Raw genomic sequence first — 13561 nt, 5'->3', positions numbered from 1 at the left:
TGCATGCAGGGGAAAGGAAGGCAACCATTGGCAGAAAGGAACTTCCAAATTAACACAAAGAAATGGAATAATAATAGCTCACATTTACCAAGTATCTGCACTAATAAAAGAGAAAGATGCAAATTGACCGTACATTCATGATGCCCACCAGCCAATCAGGAGTGAGTATGCAAATTAACCCAACAAAGATGGCGGGTTGATTTGCATACACAGGCACTGAGTGGCCGGGGGTGAGGTGGGACACTTGTGTCATCACCATGGCAACGACGTAGGCGTTCCACACTGCCGCAGCAGCTCCGGGCCTCTGGGTAGCATGGGAAGGCGGGAAGGCGGCTCCGGGCCAGAGTCAAGGTGGTATAGGCAGCCAGGGGAAGGAAGGCCCATTCTTGCATGAATCTTTGTGCATAGGGCCTCTAGTTTAAATATATAATCCTGTCTGGCATGGGGCTATTAGCTCATTTAATTTTCACAGCAACTTTCTGAAGTAAGGTACTGTTATCAATCCCCAGATTGAAAAACTAACTCCCAGAGGTCAAGTAAGCTGCCCAAAGTCATAGTGAACAAGGAGTAAGTGCTGAGCCAGGATTCAAATCTAGGCAGTCTGGTTCTTAAACATGACCCCTAACTATTAACCAACACTGCTTCCAAAGAGGGGTACCTGGACCAAGCCAGCAGAAAGAAGGAAAAGGAAACAAGCAGTGAAAGAAATCGTGCACATTATGTAAGATGGAAGGAATAAAAGTAGACACATAGGTCATTGCACTAAAGGTGAATGGATTAAATTCTCCTCTTAAAAGTCAGAGACTTTCTGACTAGAGGAAGATGGGGGAGGGGCAGGTCCTGGGGCCTGGATCATGCTTCTCTTTGCCCTCCCCCCCCCACCCCCCACAGTCCCTGGAGATAGCCCTCAAGTACTGCAACTACTTTTTCACCACTGTCTTTGTGCTGGAGGCTGTGCTGAAGCTGGTGGCATTTGGTCTGCGGCGCTTCTTCAAGGACCGGTGAGTGGCGGGGCCGGGCCATGGCAGCACTGAAGGGGCTGCAGGATGGGGAAGCAGGCCTGATCCCCGGGGAAGCCTGGAGCAGCCAGAGGAGCGGAACTAATAGTGTCTGGGCACTGATGACCAGGGGCCCCGGGTGCTGCCTGCAGCCCTGAACAGGAAGTCGATACAGCACTACCTGGTGGGTGCAGGGCATTCTACCAAGTCTCCTCATCACAGCTCCCATGGGTCCTCCACACCCCACGGGCAGAGCAGGGCACACCTCCTCCTTTTTCAGAGGGAACAAATAGGGTTCAGAGGGCTTGCTAGACTAGCCCTAGGCCACACCGAGGGAACAGGGGCTCAGGATTTACAGCCAGAAGTCAGAGTCCATTTCTTCTCCCCTGCAGGAGGCCAAAGGTATTTATTTGGCCTGGTGAGCCTCTTGCTTGAGGATTTGGAGGCTAAGGGCAGAGAGGGAGCTGACCCGGTGGGGTCTGGAGGGCTAGTCGGAAGGGTGGCCACACATCCCTGCCAGCCACGGCAGGAGGGTGGAGAGCTGGGACCTCCTCCGAACTGAGGTATGTCTGAACTAGGTGACTCTCACTTTGCTTCCCACTCCTGCCCTCCTGTGTCCCCTGAGCAGGTGGAACCAGCTGGACCTGGCCATCGTGCTGCTGTCGGTCATGGGCATCACGCTGGAGGAGATCGAGATCAACGCGGCTCTGCCCATCAACCCCACCATCATCCGCATCATGCGGGTTCTGCGTATCGCCCGGGGTGAGGACAGGGGGCCGGTGGGGGAGGGGAGTGTGGGCACAATGGGGGAGGGGACTGGGCACAATGGGGGAGGGGACTGGGCACGATGGGGGAGGGGACTGGGCACGATGGGGGAGGGGACTGGGCACGATGGGCTTCCTGCTGAGCAGCAAGAGCAGAAGCCAGGAGGAGCTGACACCCAACACACGCTCAGGGGCCCACGTCCGCAGGCCGTCCCGTACAGCACACGGCACCCCCTCCTCACACCACGACCCACGCGGCCCAGCCTCAGGTTGAACTTCCTCACCCGCAGTTCTCTTTTCACTTCTCCAACACCAACTGGGACACGGGCCTCAACGCCCCTTAAACTCCCCTTTCTTCTCCCAGACCCCCTGCCGCCCAAGGCTGTTCCCACGCTTCTTTCAAAAACCTCCTCCTCCGTGTTCACCCCGGTGCCTCTCACCCGCCCCTGCACCTGCTGTGGCTCCAGGTCCCGAGGTGGGGGTGGCTGTGCAGAGCTCAGGGTAACGCCGGAGCCCTCTGTAGCCGCAGGAAGCGTGTGGGCACTCACTTGGTGGTCATTTCTCCTCGTCGCGGTGAACTAGGGAGTCCCTCTCATGCTTTCCCCCTCATACACTTCTATCCCTTGGTTCCCACTGGGCGGGCCCTCCTTTCGGTCTTTTTTACACCGATGTCTACACCTGGTGCCACAAGTTTTCGCACACCCCCACTCACCCACGTGCTTGCGGCATTTGCACACGTGCACAGCCCGACCCCGGGCCTGGGCTGAGTGGCGGGCTGGCTCTCCCCGCAGTGCTGAAGCTGTTGAAGATGGCCACGGGGATGCGGGCCCTGCTGGACACGGTGGTGCAAGCTCTGCCCCAGGTAAGAGCTGCGTCCCCCGGCGGCCCCTCCTGCCTGTTGTTGGTGCCATGCTGGGCCCTGGGGGGCGAGCCCTGTCTTCCCTTCTCCCAGAATCTGCCCAGAGCCAGCACAGAACCTTGTCTCCAAAGAAGCAGTTTGAGCTGGGACTGTGAGAGACGGAGCAGGTGTCTTGCCTCTTTCTGGCTGATGTCACCAAGCACTCGCCAACCCCGCTCTTTACCGGGCCCTGGGGACCCACATTCTGCCCTGAGGAGTCAGCAGGCTGGCAGGGAGGCAGAGGCGGCAGGGCAGTGTGGCAAGGGGCCTCCCCTGTGCTGGGGAGGAGGAAGGGGCCCTGACACAGACGGGACATCAGGGAAGGGGTCAGAGGACTTCGGACTTGACCTTGTGGACAGAGAGGTTCTGTTTTGAGATTCTAGAAGGGGACAGCATGAGACCCTGACATGGGTACTGATCCTAGGAAATGATCCCATTGGTCAGTGGGAGGGAGATAGGGTCAGGGCCACAGAGGGGTCATCTTTCATTCTCCTGGGAAGTCTGAGATTCCAGTCTCTCCCTCCCCTGCTGTCCTGACTACTTACGGCTCCCCTTCCCTCCCCTGCCGCCCCAGGGTGGTCTCTGCTCTGAGGTGCGCCTCGTGCACACTCGTTTATTCGTTATGACTCATCTAGTCTTAAGGAACCTCAGGCATCCTTCATAATAAAAAGGCAATATGCAAATAACCATCACTCCGCTACGCCCACGATTGGGTGGTGGGAGGCTGGGGGCCGGGACTCGGGGTGGCATATCCAGCCATTGAGAGGCGTGGGACTCCCGCCCCCCCCCCCCCCCCGCCTCTCAACGGCTGGATTGGCGGCCGCTGAGGGGGGCTGCCTCGGACACCCTGGACACCCAGCTCCGCTGCCATCGGAGGCGGGGAGCCGGTTGTCCGCACCCGGATCCCCTGCCGTGCTCCCCTTCGTCAGCGCCTCAAGCCCCAGCAACAGCGGCAGCGGCTGGGGATGAGCTGGTGATCCCAACAGCCTGGCAGCTCAGTGGCGGCGGCGGAGGCAGCATTGGGCCTGGGGACTGGCGAACAGGCAGAAGATGGCCCTGATCGCAGGAGGCTAGGCCTAGGGACCCTACCCGCACGATTGAATCGTGCGCTGGGCCTCTAGTCTTAAAATAAAAGGCACAGATACAGCACACTGCAGTGAGGATAGAAGATGAGCAGCTCAGGGAAGGCGGGAGCACCGCTAATGCTCGCAGTGACCCGGGCTAAGCATGTTAGCGAGTCCCGTTCTCCAGTTTGGTGTGAGCTTCCCAGCAGCCCAGTTGCAAAGGGAAAGCGACATGACTCTCACCAGGTCTGGATTGAAAGCAGGGACATTCATGCAAAGAGATGTGTTTTTTCCAAACACTGAATCTCTTCCCAAGATTTGCCACATGGAAGACGGGGTGAGTGCTGGGCTTGCAGGGTGTGCGGGCAGGAAGTGGGTGGAGCCCAGACTCAGATCACCCTGCCTGGGATCAAAGCTTCGTCCCCTGTGAGACCCTGGGCATGCGACCCAACGTCTCCTGCCTTGGTTTCCTTGCCTATAGGAAAGGAATGGGACCAGGGTCATAGGAAATGCTGCATGAGAGTCTGCCAGGAATGGGGATGGGTGCTGTGTGCCCCCAGCTAGATTGGCCTTCTTCCCTCCCGCCCCAACTCCCTTGTTCTGACCCCTGGGTATCCTTGGGTGGTTCCCCAGACCAACCCTGAGTTGGCACAGGGCACATGAAGATGCCCAGGTGGTCCCTGGCTCAATAGTAATCACAATCATATCAGCACTTTAAGAGACGCAAGTGCCAGCTACCACGTGGCATGGCCGCAGGCTCACCCTCCAAATCTATTAGCTGGCCCTGGACATTGCCCTGGTTCTCTGTAAAGTGCTGTAAGAATGAAACTTTAGCCCCTTGCCTCCTACGCAGAGGGAAGAGGCATCAGGGAAGGCTCCTCAGGGGAGGTGGCTGGTGACCTGGGCTCTGAGGGGTGGGGAGGAAGCATTTGCCAGTCAAAGACAGAGAGAGGGTCGTTCCTGCAGCGGGAACAGAATATGCAGATGGGGTCTGTCTCCTGAGGCTGGAGTCAGCGAGCAGGTCAGGCTGGGAGCGGGCCTGCAGGGCTAGGTCAGGCCTTTGATGCCAGGACAGCAAACTCGGGCAGTGGGCACCACAGGGGGTTCTAGATAAGGGAAGCCTTGCCCTTTTATTTATTTTTGTTTTTATTTTTATTTTAAAATATATTTTATTGATTTTTTACAGAGAGGAAGAGAGAGGGATAGAGAGCTAGAAACATCGATGATAGAGAAACATCGATCAGCTGCCTCTTGCACAACCCCTACTGGGGATGTGCCCGCAACCAAGGTACATGCCCTTGACCGGAATCGAACCTGGGACCTTTCAGTCCGCAGGCCGACGCTCTATCCACTGAGCCAAACCGGTTTTGGCTATTTTTATTTTTTAAAATATATTTTTTATGGCTTTCAGAGAGGAGTGGAGAGGGAGAGAGCTAGAAACATCAATGATGAGAGAGAATCATTGATCGGCTACCTTCTGCAGGCCCCACACTGTGGATGGAGCCTGCAACCCAGGCATGTGCCCTGACCGGTAATCGAACCGTGACCTCCTGGTTCTTAGGTTGACACTCAATCACTGAGCCACGCTGGCCAGGCATGGCCTCACCCTTTTAGAAGGTTGCTCTGGCAACTCCGAGGAAGATGGACTGGAGGGAGAGGCTGGAGGCAGGGAGGTGGGCGAGGAGGTGGCTGCAGCCATACAAGCGCTGGAAGAGGCTGAGGGAGGAGGGAAGGACTGATAAAGGCTGAGGTGGACGCTGGCTCACAAATCTCCTGACTGGGGCTGCAGAGGCGGGGAGCTGAGCCCAGGGCCCAGGCCACTCCCGCACCATCCCCACTGCCAGGGCCTCACACGTTGCCTCACAGGTGCTCAGTGTGTGCTCGTTTCATTAATGAATGAGCATCATTTAATTAGTCAGACACTGTTGGGGTGATTGTAGAGCAGCTCGGAAGGGAACCCTCCTCTGGAGCAAAAAAGCATTAGGAGGCTGTGATTAACGCGGTTTACTTTTCAGCAATTAATGCAAACGTCTTCCGGACTTATCCATGCAGGCCTTCTGAGCGGTCTAGGAGATAGTTCATTTCTAGGGTGAGAATGTGTTTGAGCCTTATCGTATCCGTAGTTAAAAGCGGTCTCTAGCATACAGATAGATTTGAAACAGGTTTGGAATCTGGGACATGTTCTTCCCACAGGAGCTGTGGGACAGGGGTGGCTGGGCATGCAGGACGCTTCTGGGGCCCACAGTTCTGCATGATTCCCAAGTCCACTCCTCTCCGTGGCTACGCTCCGTACTGGGCTGAGGAAGCAGATGTGACTTAATCTAGTCATGTTCCTGCTCTCAAGAGCTTCCCAGAGCGGGGAGACACTGGCAGGGACACATCAGTTACACTCACACTGTTAGACTGCATCCCAGTATGCCCGGAGGAAATCTAGGCAGGCTTCGTGGAGGAGGAGGCATTATTGCTGAGACACCCTTCCCCTCCTCTCTGTATTCACCCAGGGGATGGCACTAACCACACACAGGTATATGGAGTAGCGATTGTGTTCATGGACCCTGGGGCCAGTGGGCTGGCTTTGAATCTCCGGCCCACTCTAGTATTAGCGACGTGACCCTGGGCAAGGTATTTCACCTCTCAGTATGTTTCCTTCTCGATCTGAAGAATGGGGGTGAAAGAGAGTTTATGGACCAGCGTGTGGATACGTGAACTAATGAATATGAAATGCTTGGATCCGGCTGCTGACAGTGAAGGCTTCACAAGCATTTTATCATCATCTGTGCCCTGCGCTGGGCACCTGCCCTCCAGGAGGTCATGTGGGGGTGGCAGCCATGGACACAGAGCCTGACCCTCAGGCTGGCCCTTTAACTGGAGCCTGCTGGCCCTCACCCCAACCCTTCCCTGGCCTTGCAGCCCCCCCCCCCCCCGCCCAGCCCCCGACCTGGGCCCAGTCCAGTCCACCTGCTGTCTCCACAGGTGGGCAACCTGGGCCTCCTCTTCATGCTGCTCTTCTTCATCTACGCCGCCCTGGGAGTGGAGCTCTTCGGGAAGCTGGGTGAGTGGAGCCGGCCCGGGGGGGGGGGGGGGGCGGGGTGGACCGGGTCTGGATAAGGGCCTTTGTGGGGAGGCCTGAGAGCCCCCTGAGACTGTCACATCAGGGTCCTTTTAAAAATATATAATTTTATTGATTTCATAGAGAAGGGAGAGGGTGAGAGAGAGAGAAACATCAGTGATGAGAGAGAATCATGGATCGGCTGCTTCCTGCACGTCCCATACTGGGGTTGAGCCCACAACCTGAGCATGTGCCCTGACCAGGAATCGAACCATGACCTCCTGGTTTATAGGTCCATACTCAACCACTGAGCTGCGCCAGCCGGGCACATCAGGGTCTTTGCATTGGGGCGATGCCCCAATAGCACGCCATGGGGGGATGGATGGGAGGCCCTCGGCCATCCACACCCCCTTCCCGTGTGAGTAGGAGCTTTAGAGAGCGCTGGCCTGGGTCCGCGTGCACACCCCAGGCCTATGCGCGGATGCCCACTTCGAGCCCCAAGCTGTCTGACCTCTGGAGATGCCCCCTCCGAGCCCACTAGCCAGTGCCCATCCTGGGCCAGGGCCACCCCTACAAGCAGGACAGCCAGGGCAACACAGGGCCAGCTCCAGAAAGCAGGGCTCCCCTGGGGGCCGGCCCGCGCCCACCCCATCCTCTCCCTCTGGAACTGAGACTTGAGTTGGGGGAGGAGCCAGGCTCACCTGAGCCTGAGCCCCAGCCTGTGTGCCACCTCCCTGAGCCTCAGTCTCTCCATCTGTGGGCAGGGCACGGTGCGCACGCACCTCCGAGGGTTGTAGTGGGAATTCTGAGGGGAGGCCGGGCGGGCTCCGCAGCGGGCCAGCTGACCGCCTTTCCTTTCAGTCTGCAACGAGGACAACCCGTGCGAAGGCATGAGCCGGCACGCCACCTTCGAGAACTTCGGCATGGCCTTCCTCACGCTCTTCCAGGTCTCCACTGGCGACAACTGGAACGGGATCATGAAGGTACTGTGGGCGGGCTGGGCAGGGGGAACTCGGGCTGCGTTCGAGAGCAAGGGTGCTGGTGACAGTCCCGGCCGATAGGACTCTCGCCCCCCTGCCTGCCCAGCCCCATTGTACATGGGAGGGGAGGGCAAGGCCCCGAGCATCCGGGGGCCCTGCCTGGGGCCCAGAAGCCCAGTGAGGTGCAGGTGAGGCCAGAGGGGCTCTCCGTCCGCCCCTACATGCTCAGATCAGGGCTCAGGTGTTAGGGGACATGACCCCCCCCCCCCCCAGGGCCAGAGGGGACTGCGGGCCCAGAGCCCGGGGCAGGGGCTGCAGTCACTGCTCCTCCTTATGCCCGGGCCCTGGCATTTGCTGCCCTGTCCATCACCCCACAGAGACCATCTGGCTCCAGCCTGGGGTGGGCGGGGAGGGCTCCCGGAAGACAGAGGTGAGGCCTGAGCCGAGACCCTGGTCCTCACTGCCGCCTGCCCGCCCGCAGGACACGCTGCGGGACTGCACGCACGACGAGCGCAGCTGCCTGAGCAGCCTGCAGTTCGTGTCGCCGCTGTACTTCGTCAGCTTCGTGCTCACGGCCCAGTTCGTGCTCATCAATGTGGTGGTGGCCGTACTCATGAAGCACCTGGACGACAGCAACAAGGAGGCCCAGGAGGACGCCGAGATGGACGCCGAGCTGGAGCTCGAGATGGCCCAGGGCCTGGGGCCCGGCCCGCGGCCGCCCGGCGGAGGGCCAGGGGGGCCCGGCGGAGGGGGAGACCCCGAAGGCCACCTGTGCCCACACTGCTACTCTCCGGCCCAGGTGGGCAGGGGCTGGGGTCGCCGAGGGCGGCATCTTGGGGCTGCCAGAGGTGGCCGTGGGCAGAGACTTCCGTCTTTTGGGGACCCCCTGCTCAGCTCTGAGTGACCCTGTGACGAGGGGTCGGGCCCAGGCCACAGGTGCAGAGGACGGAGGGCCGCTGTGCCCCGCCCACCCCACAGGCCCCACCAGTGATAATCCCACCTGTCCCCACCCGTCCTGTCCGCCTAGGAGAACCTGTGGCTGGACAGCGTCTCTTTAATCATCAAGGACTCCTTGGAGGGGGAGCTGACCATCATCGACAACCTGTCGGGGTCCGTCTTCCACCACTACGCCTCCCCGGCCGGCTGCCGGAGCTGCCATGACAAGCAGGAGGTGAGCCGGGCCTGCGGTGGGCTGGCCGGGGGAGCCCAGCTCTGGGCAGACGCTGCCCTGACGCACGACGGCCAGCCTCCAGGGACACTCGGTCTGTGGACCAGCCAGTGGACCAGCTTAGGAGCTCCCGGCTCCCGGCAACTCCCCTGCCCTTGGCCCCGCCCGGGCCTGGCACTTCACTGGCTGTGAGCCACTGTGTCTCCCCATCCCCACCCCCACCCCCACCCCCACCCCCGCCTAGGCTGGGCCCCCTCCCCAGGTGGGCATGCCATCCATGCTCACCAGACCTCTGAACCTCTCTGACCACCGTCCTGTGTCCTTCTGGGGGACCAGCCCTGCCAGTCCCCGCCCCGTGAGGGACCTGAGGCCGCCGCCTCTCCCTGCAGGTGCAGCTGGCCGAGACAGAAGCCTTCTCCCTGAACTCAGACAAGTCCTCGTCCATCCTGCTGGGCGATGACCTCAGTCTCGAGGACCCCACAGCCTGCCCGCTTCGCCCTAAGGACAGCAAGGTGAGCAGGCCTGCGGGCTCCCGGACAGCGAGTCTGTCCTGGCCGGCTGGCCCCCGCCGGCTCCGCCAGGACACTGCTTCTCCCCAGTGCCCGCTCTGAGCAGCGCCTGCTGTGGACCAGGCCCTCGGCTCTTGTTGGTCAGATGAGGGCAGTGGGGCTCAGAGAGGGGGAGAGATTTACCTGAAGTCACACAGCAACCAGTTCAGCCAGGACCCCACGCACAGCATCCAGCGGCCCCGGCTGCTCCTTGTTGCCTCGGATACTTTTTATCCAAGTAATGGACCCTCCGCTGCCCTCAGGGACCTCAGTGTCAAGAGGGCAGTGAACTGTGACCTGCCTGGGACATCAGAGGGCTTCCTGGGGGTGGAGCCCTTCCCCCTGGGTTTGGAAAATGCAGATTGTCGCCAGGTGGACAGGGCGAGGAGAGGGCCATCCAGGCGTAGAGAGCGGCCCCGGCAGAGCCCGTGGGGCAGAGGCAGGAAGGCAGGAAGGCAGTGCGGCGGGCCTGGCCCTGCTCCTCCTCCCCGTCCTAACCGTCTGCCTCCGTCTCCCGCAGGGCGAGCCAGACCCGGCCGAGCCCATTCGCGTGGGGGACCTGGGCGAATGCTTCTTCCCTTTGTCCAACACGGCCGTCTCCGCGGGTCCGGAGAACCTCCTGTGCGAGATGGAGGCGGTCCCGTTCAGCCCCGTCCGGTCCTGGCTGAAACATGAGGGCAGCCAAGGTGAGGGGTCGGCGCCCCACCAGCTCCCCGCAGCCCTGCTCTCGGTGGCCGCCTCAGAGGCAGCTGGTTGAGTTTTTTCCTCAGTACCCCCTGCCCCAGACTATTTATTCTATTGAGTGGAGAGAGAACTAGATAAATAACTGACAATAAAAGCTAGGAACCTCAGGTCTGATACAACAATGGTAAAAGATCCAGGGCCAGCTGCTGCTTAGAGATGAGATAAAAATTATATCCAAGCCCCGACCAGGTGGCTCAGCTGGTTGGAGTGTCACCCCATACGCCGAAAGGTTGCGGGTTCGATTCCGGTCAGGGCACGTACCTAGCTGGGTTGTGGGTTCGGTTCCTGGTTGAGGCCCAGGCGGGAGGCAGCCCTTTTGTAAAAGGTCCTGACATGTACCCGTTGGCCCTCCCTTGGCATCCCGTGTTTGTGCCGTGGGCTCCAGGCTTAGCTGTGGGCACCAGGACAGAGGACGGAACTGGCCTGTCCATCACTAGGGCCCACTGTCACCTCGAGTCGTCTTGGAGGGGGACAGGACCCTGGGCTCACAGCCTGAGCTGAGGAGGGGGACAGAGAGACCCGCTCAGCAGAAGAGGGGCCCCCAAGACCCCGAGCTCACCTCAGTACTCTTCCGGGAGGCCTGGCATGGAAACCTCCCAGGAGCTGGGGGTGGGGTGGCGTTCCCGAGGACGCATCCTAAAACCAGTGGCTTCTGGGCTGGGCATGGTGGCTTAGGTGCTAAGACCCCAGACTTCCTGAACCACAAGTCAGGGCACAGCACCCAAGAGCCATTCTCACCCCCCTTTAGTTAACCCCTTGTTTGCGTTTTCCTTCACTAATAAGATGACGTAGAATAGAAGTCCCTGCACCTGGGGATGTTCAACCTGTCCGGTCGCCTTGGTTACATATTCCCCAGTTCATTCGTCCCCCCCTCGCCCTAGAAGGCACTGACGGAGGGGGCTGTGGGCAGAGGCCACTGGCCAGCCCCCCGCCCCCGCCCGCATGTTCCCTTCCCCCTGTCCTGGCCCCTCTCCCGCCTCCAGCGGAGCAGACCAGGCAGGCCCAGCAGCATCTGTCTGCTCAGCCCATGCAGTGCCGTGCCCACCTGCCTGCTGTCCTAGAGGGGCCCCAGGGCCTGACGCGCCTCGGGGTCCGGCCAGGCCTGGGCGTGGCGCTCACAACCTCTGCTGTGCTCCTGGGACTGGGCTGGGAACCGCACAGCTGCCTTGATTCTTACAACCTCCTCTCCACCCCTCAGGGGAGCAGCGGGTCCCCCTTTCAGAGGCAGGAGCGCGGGGTCCTTGAGTCCACTTGGCTCCAAAAGCTGTGCCCTGGCCTGTGCCTGTCCTCCCAGGAATCACATGGGCAGGCTCACTGCGTCTCTCTTGCGCTCACCGTGGGGACACTGAGGCTCAGAGAGGGAGATTTGCCCAGAGTCACACAGCCCCGGCCCCCCCAGCCCACCCTCAGGGGCCCGCCCGCCTGAGCCTGCTCCCCAGCGCCCTCTCCTCCCTCCCCAGCCGCACCTTCGAGCCCCTTCTCCCCAGAGGCCTCCAGCCCGCTCCTGCCCATGCCAGCCGAGTTCTTCCACCCCGCCGTGTCCTCCAGCCAGAAGGGGCCGGAGAAGGGCGCCGGGGCCGGGGCCCTCCCCAAGATCGCCCTGCAGGGCTCCTGGGCATCCCTGCGGTCACCGAGTGTCAACTGCACCCTCCTCCGGCAGGTAAGGCACCGCCCTGGCTCCGGGAGCCCCCCTCCTGGGGGACATCTGAGTTCCCGGCTGGAGGTGGAGGGGCAGGTGGGGGATGGGAGGTTTGGCCTGGGGGCCACCTGCATTGGATTGGCAGGGCCACACCCGGGCACGCGGAGGGCCCTGCAGCCCCGAAACCACTGTGGGGGGCGGACCAGGGCTCAGGGCTCGGAGAGGCAGGGGCTGGCCGACGGCACAGTGTGGTGGAGGCAGGGCTGGGCCCAGGGCTCCTCCAGGCACTTGTTCACTCAGTAGCTGTCAGCCCAGCTACGTGCCCCGCTGCGTGCAGGCTCCAGGCTGTAGCAGCTACAGGATTCGGAGTCCCTGCCCTGGGCTTACATCGGGTTTAATGTGTGTGTTCGGAGGTGCGGGAGGGGAGACAGAATGCCAAGATCAGTGGATAAAGCGTAGTCTCTTTGGTAGCGACACGCACTGGGGAAAACATTGCACAGGAGAGGGGTCTATGGCGGGAGCAGGGGCCTGGGAGTCAGGTGGAGGGGCTGGGAGGGCCCTGAGGTGGGAGCACGGGGGTGGGGGGTGGGGTGGGGGGGTGGGGGGGTGGGATCTGGGATGGGCTTTCCAGGCAGCATGTGAGCAGAGTGGGGGCGGGGTGGGGGGGGCGGTGGTGGGACCCTCAGGCCAGGGTCTGACTGGGTTTGAGCAGGCCACTTCCGGCTGCCGCTGGGGCCCAGAGAGCAGGTGGGGAGAGCTGGTGGGGAAGGCAGTTCCTGAGGGTCAAAGGGCTGTGCCTGTCCCTGAGGTGGGCAGGCTGCTGGAGGAGCGGGGTGGGGGCACACCGGCCGGTCCCCATCCCCCGTGCCTCCCGCAGGCCACCGGGAGCGACACGTCGCTGGAGGCCAGCCGCAGCAGCTCAGCGGGCAGCCTGCAGACCACGCTGGAGGACAGCCTGACCCTGAGCGACAGCCCCCGGCGCGCCCTGGGGCCGCCCGCCCCCGCCCCGGGCCCGCGGGCCGGCCTGTCCCCCGCCACCCGCCGCCTGAGCCTGCGGGGCCGGGGCCTGTTCAGCCGGCGCGGGCTGGGGGCGCACCAGCGCAGCCACAGCAGCGGGGGCTCCACCAGCCCGGGCTGCACCCACCACGACTCCATGGACCCCTCGGACGAGGAGGGCGCGGGCCGGGGCGCGGGCGGCGGGGGCGGGGGCAGCGAGCACTCGGAGACCCTCAGCAGCCTCTCGCTCACCTCGCTCTTCTGCCCGCCGCCCGCGCCCTCGGGGCTCCCGCCCGCGCGGAGGTTCAGCAGCACCAGCAGCCTGGCTGCCGGCCCCGGCCGCCCCCGAGCCCCCGGGCCCCTCGGCCTGGCCCGGAGCCCCTCCTGGGCCGCGGATCACAGCAAGGACCCGCGGGGCCCGGCCCAGCCCCCCGGAGAGCCGCAGCCCGCAGACGCCGCCAGCAAGAGGAAGAGATGAGGGCCGCAGGGCCCAGCCGCCCTCCCGTCACCTCGTTACCTCAGGAGCCAGGGGCAGACAGCAATACTCGGTCCACAGCCTGGACTCCGCGGGGCCCCCAGCGCCGCCACCCGGCGCCCGGCCACCCAGCGCCATGGAGTCGGGTCTGGGTGGGCTGAGGCCCAGGCAAAGCCCGCACGCGGCCTGGCCGCGGTCCTTCCCATGCAGATACATGTATATATATATATGCACATAT

At 62.0% G+C, this 13561-nt stretch overlaps 1 protein-coding gene across 1 annotated transcript in view; it reads left to right on the top strand.

Moving 5' to 3' along the window:
- Positions 1 to 13326, top strand: part of CACNA1I (calcium voltage-gated channel subunit alpha1 I) — a gene marked incomplete at both ends in the record, with an annotated part of 85108 nt that extends 71782 nt beyond the window's left edge. Inside the window, 11 exons of the mRNA XM_079775494.1 lie at positions 892 to 1001; positions 1627 to 1760; positions 2554 to 2624; positions 6698 to 6776; positions 7635 to 7756; positions 8235 to 8552; positions 8781 to 8924; positions 9311 to 9433; positions 9990 to 10155; positions 11674 to 11873; positions 12730 to 13326. Of these exons, the coding sequence (XP_079631620.1) occupies positions 892 to 1001; positions 1627 to 1760; positions 2554 to 2624; positions 6698 to 6776; positions 7635 to 7756; positions 8235 to 8552; positions 8781 to 8924; positions 9311 to 9433; positions 9990 to 10155; positions 11674 to 11873; positions 12730 to 13326 (2064 nt within the window). The remainder of the gene's footprint in view (positions 1 to 891; positions 1002 to 1626; positions 1761 to 2553; positions 2625 to 6697; positions 6777 to 7634; positions 7757 to 8234; positions 8553 to 8780; positions 8925 to 9310; positions 9434 to 9989; positions 10156 to 11673; positions 11874 to 12729) is intronic.
- Positions 13327 to 13561: the final 235 nt, after the last annotated feature.

The sequence above is a fragment of the Cnephaeus nilssonii genome (assembly GCF_951640355.1).
Source record: "Cnephaeus nilssonii genome assembly, chromosome: 6".
NCBI lineage: Eukaryota > Metazoa > Chordata > Mammalia > Chiroptera > Vespertilionidae > Cnephaeus > Cnephaeus nilssonii.
The sequence above is the reverse complement of the archived record's forward strand: the minus strand, read 5'-3'. Positions and strand labels throughout refer to the sequence as shown.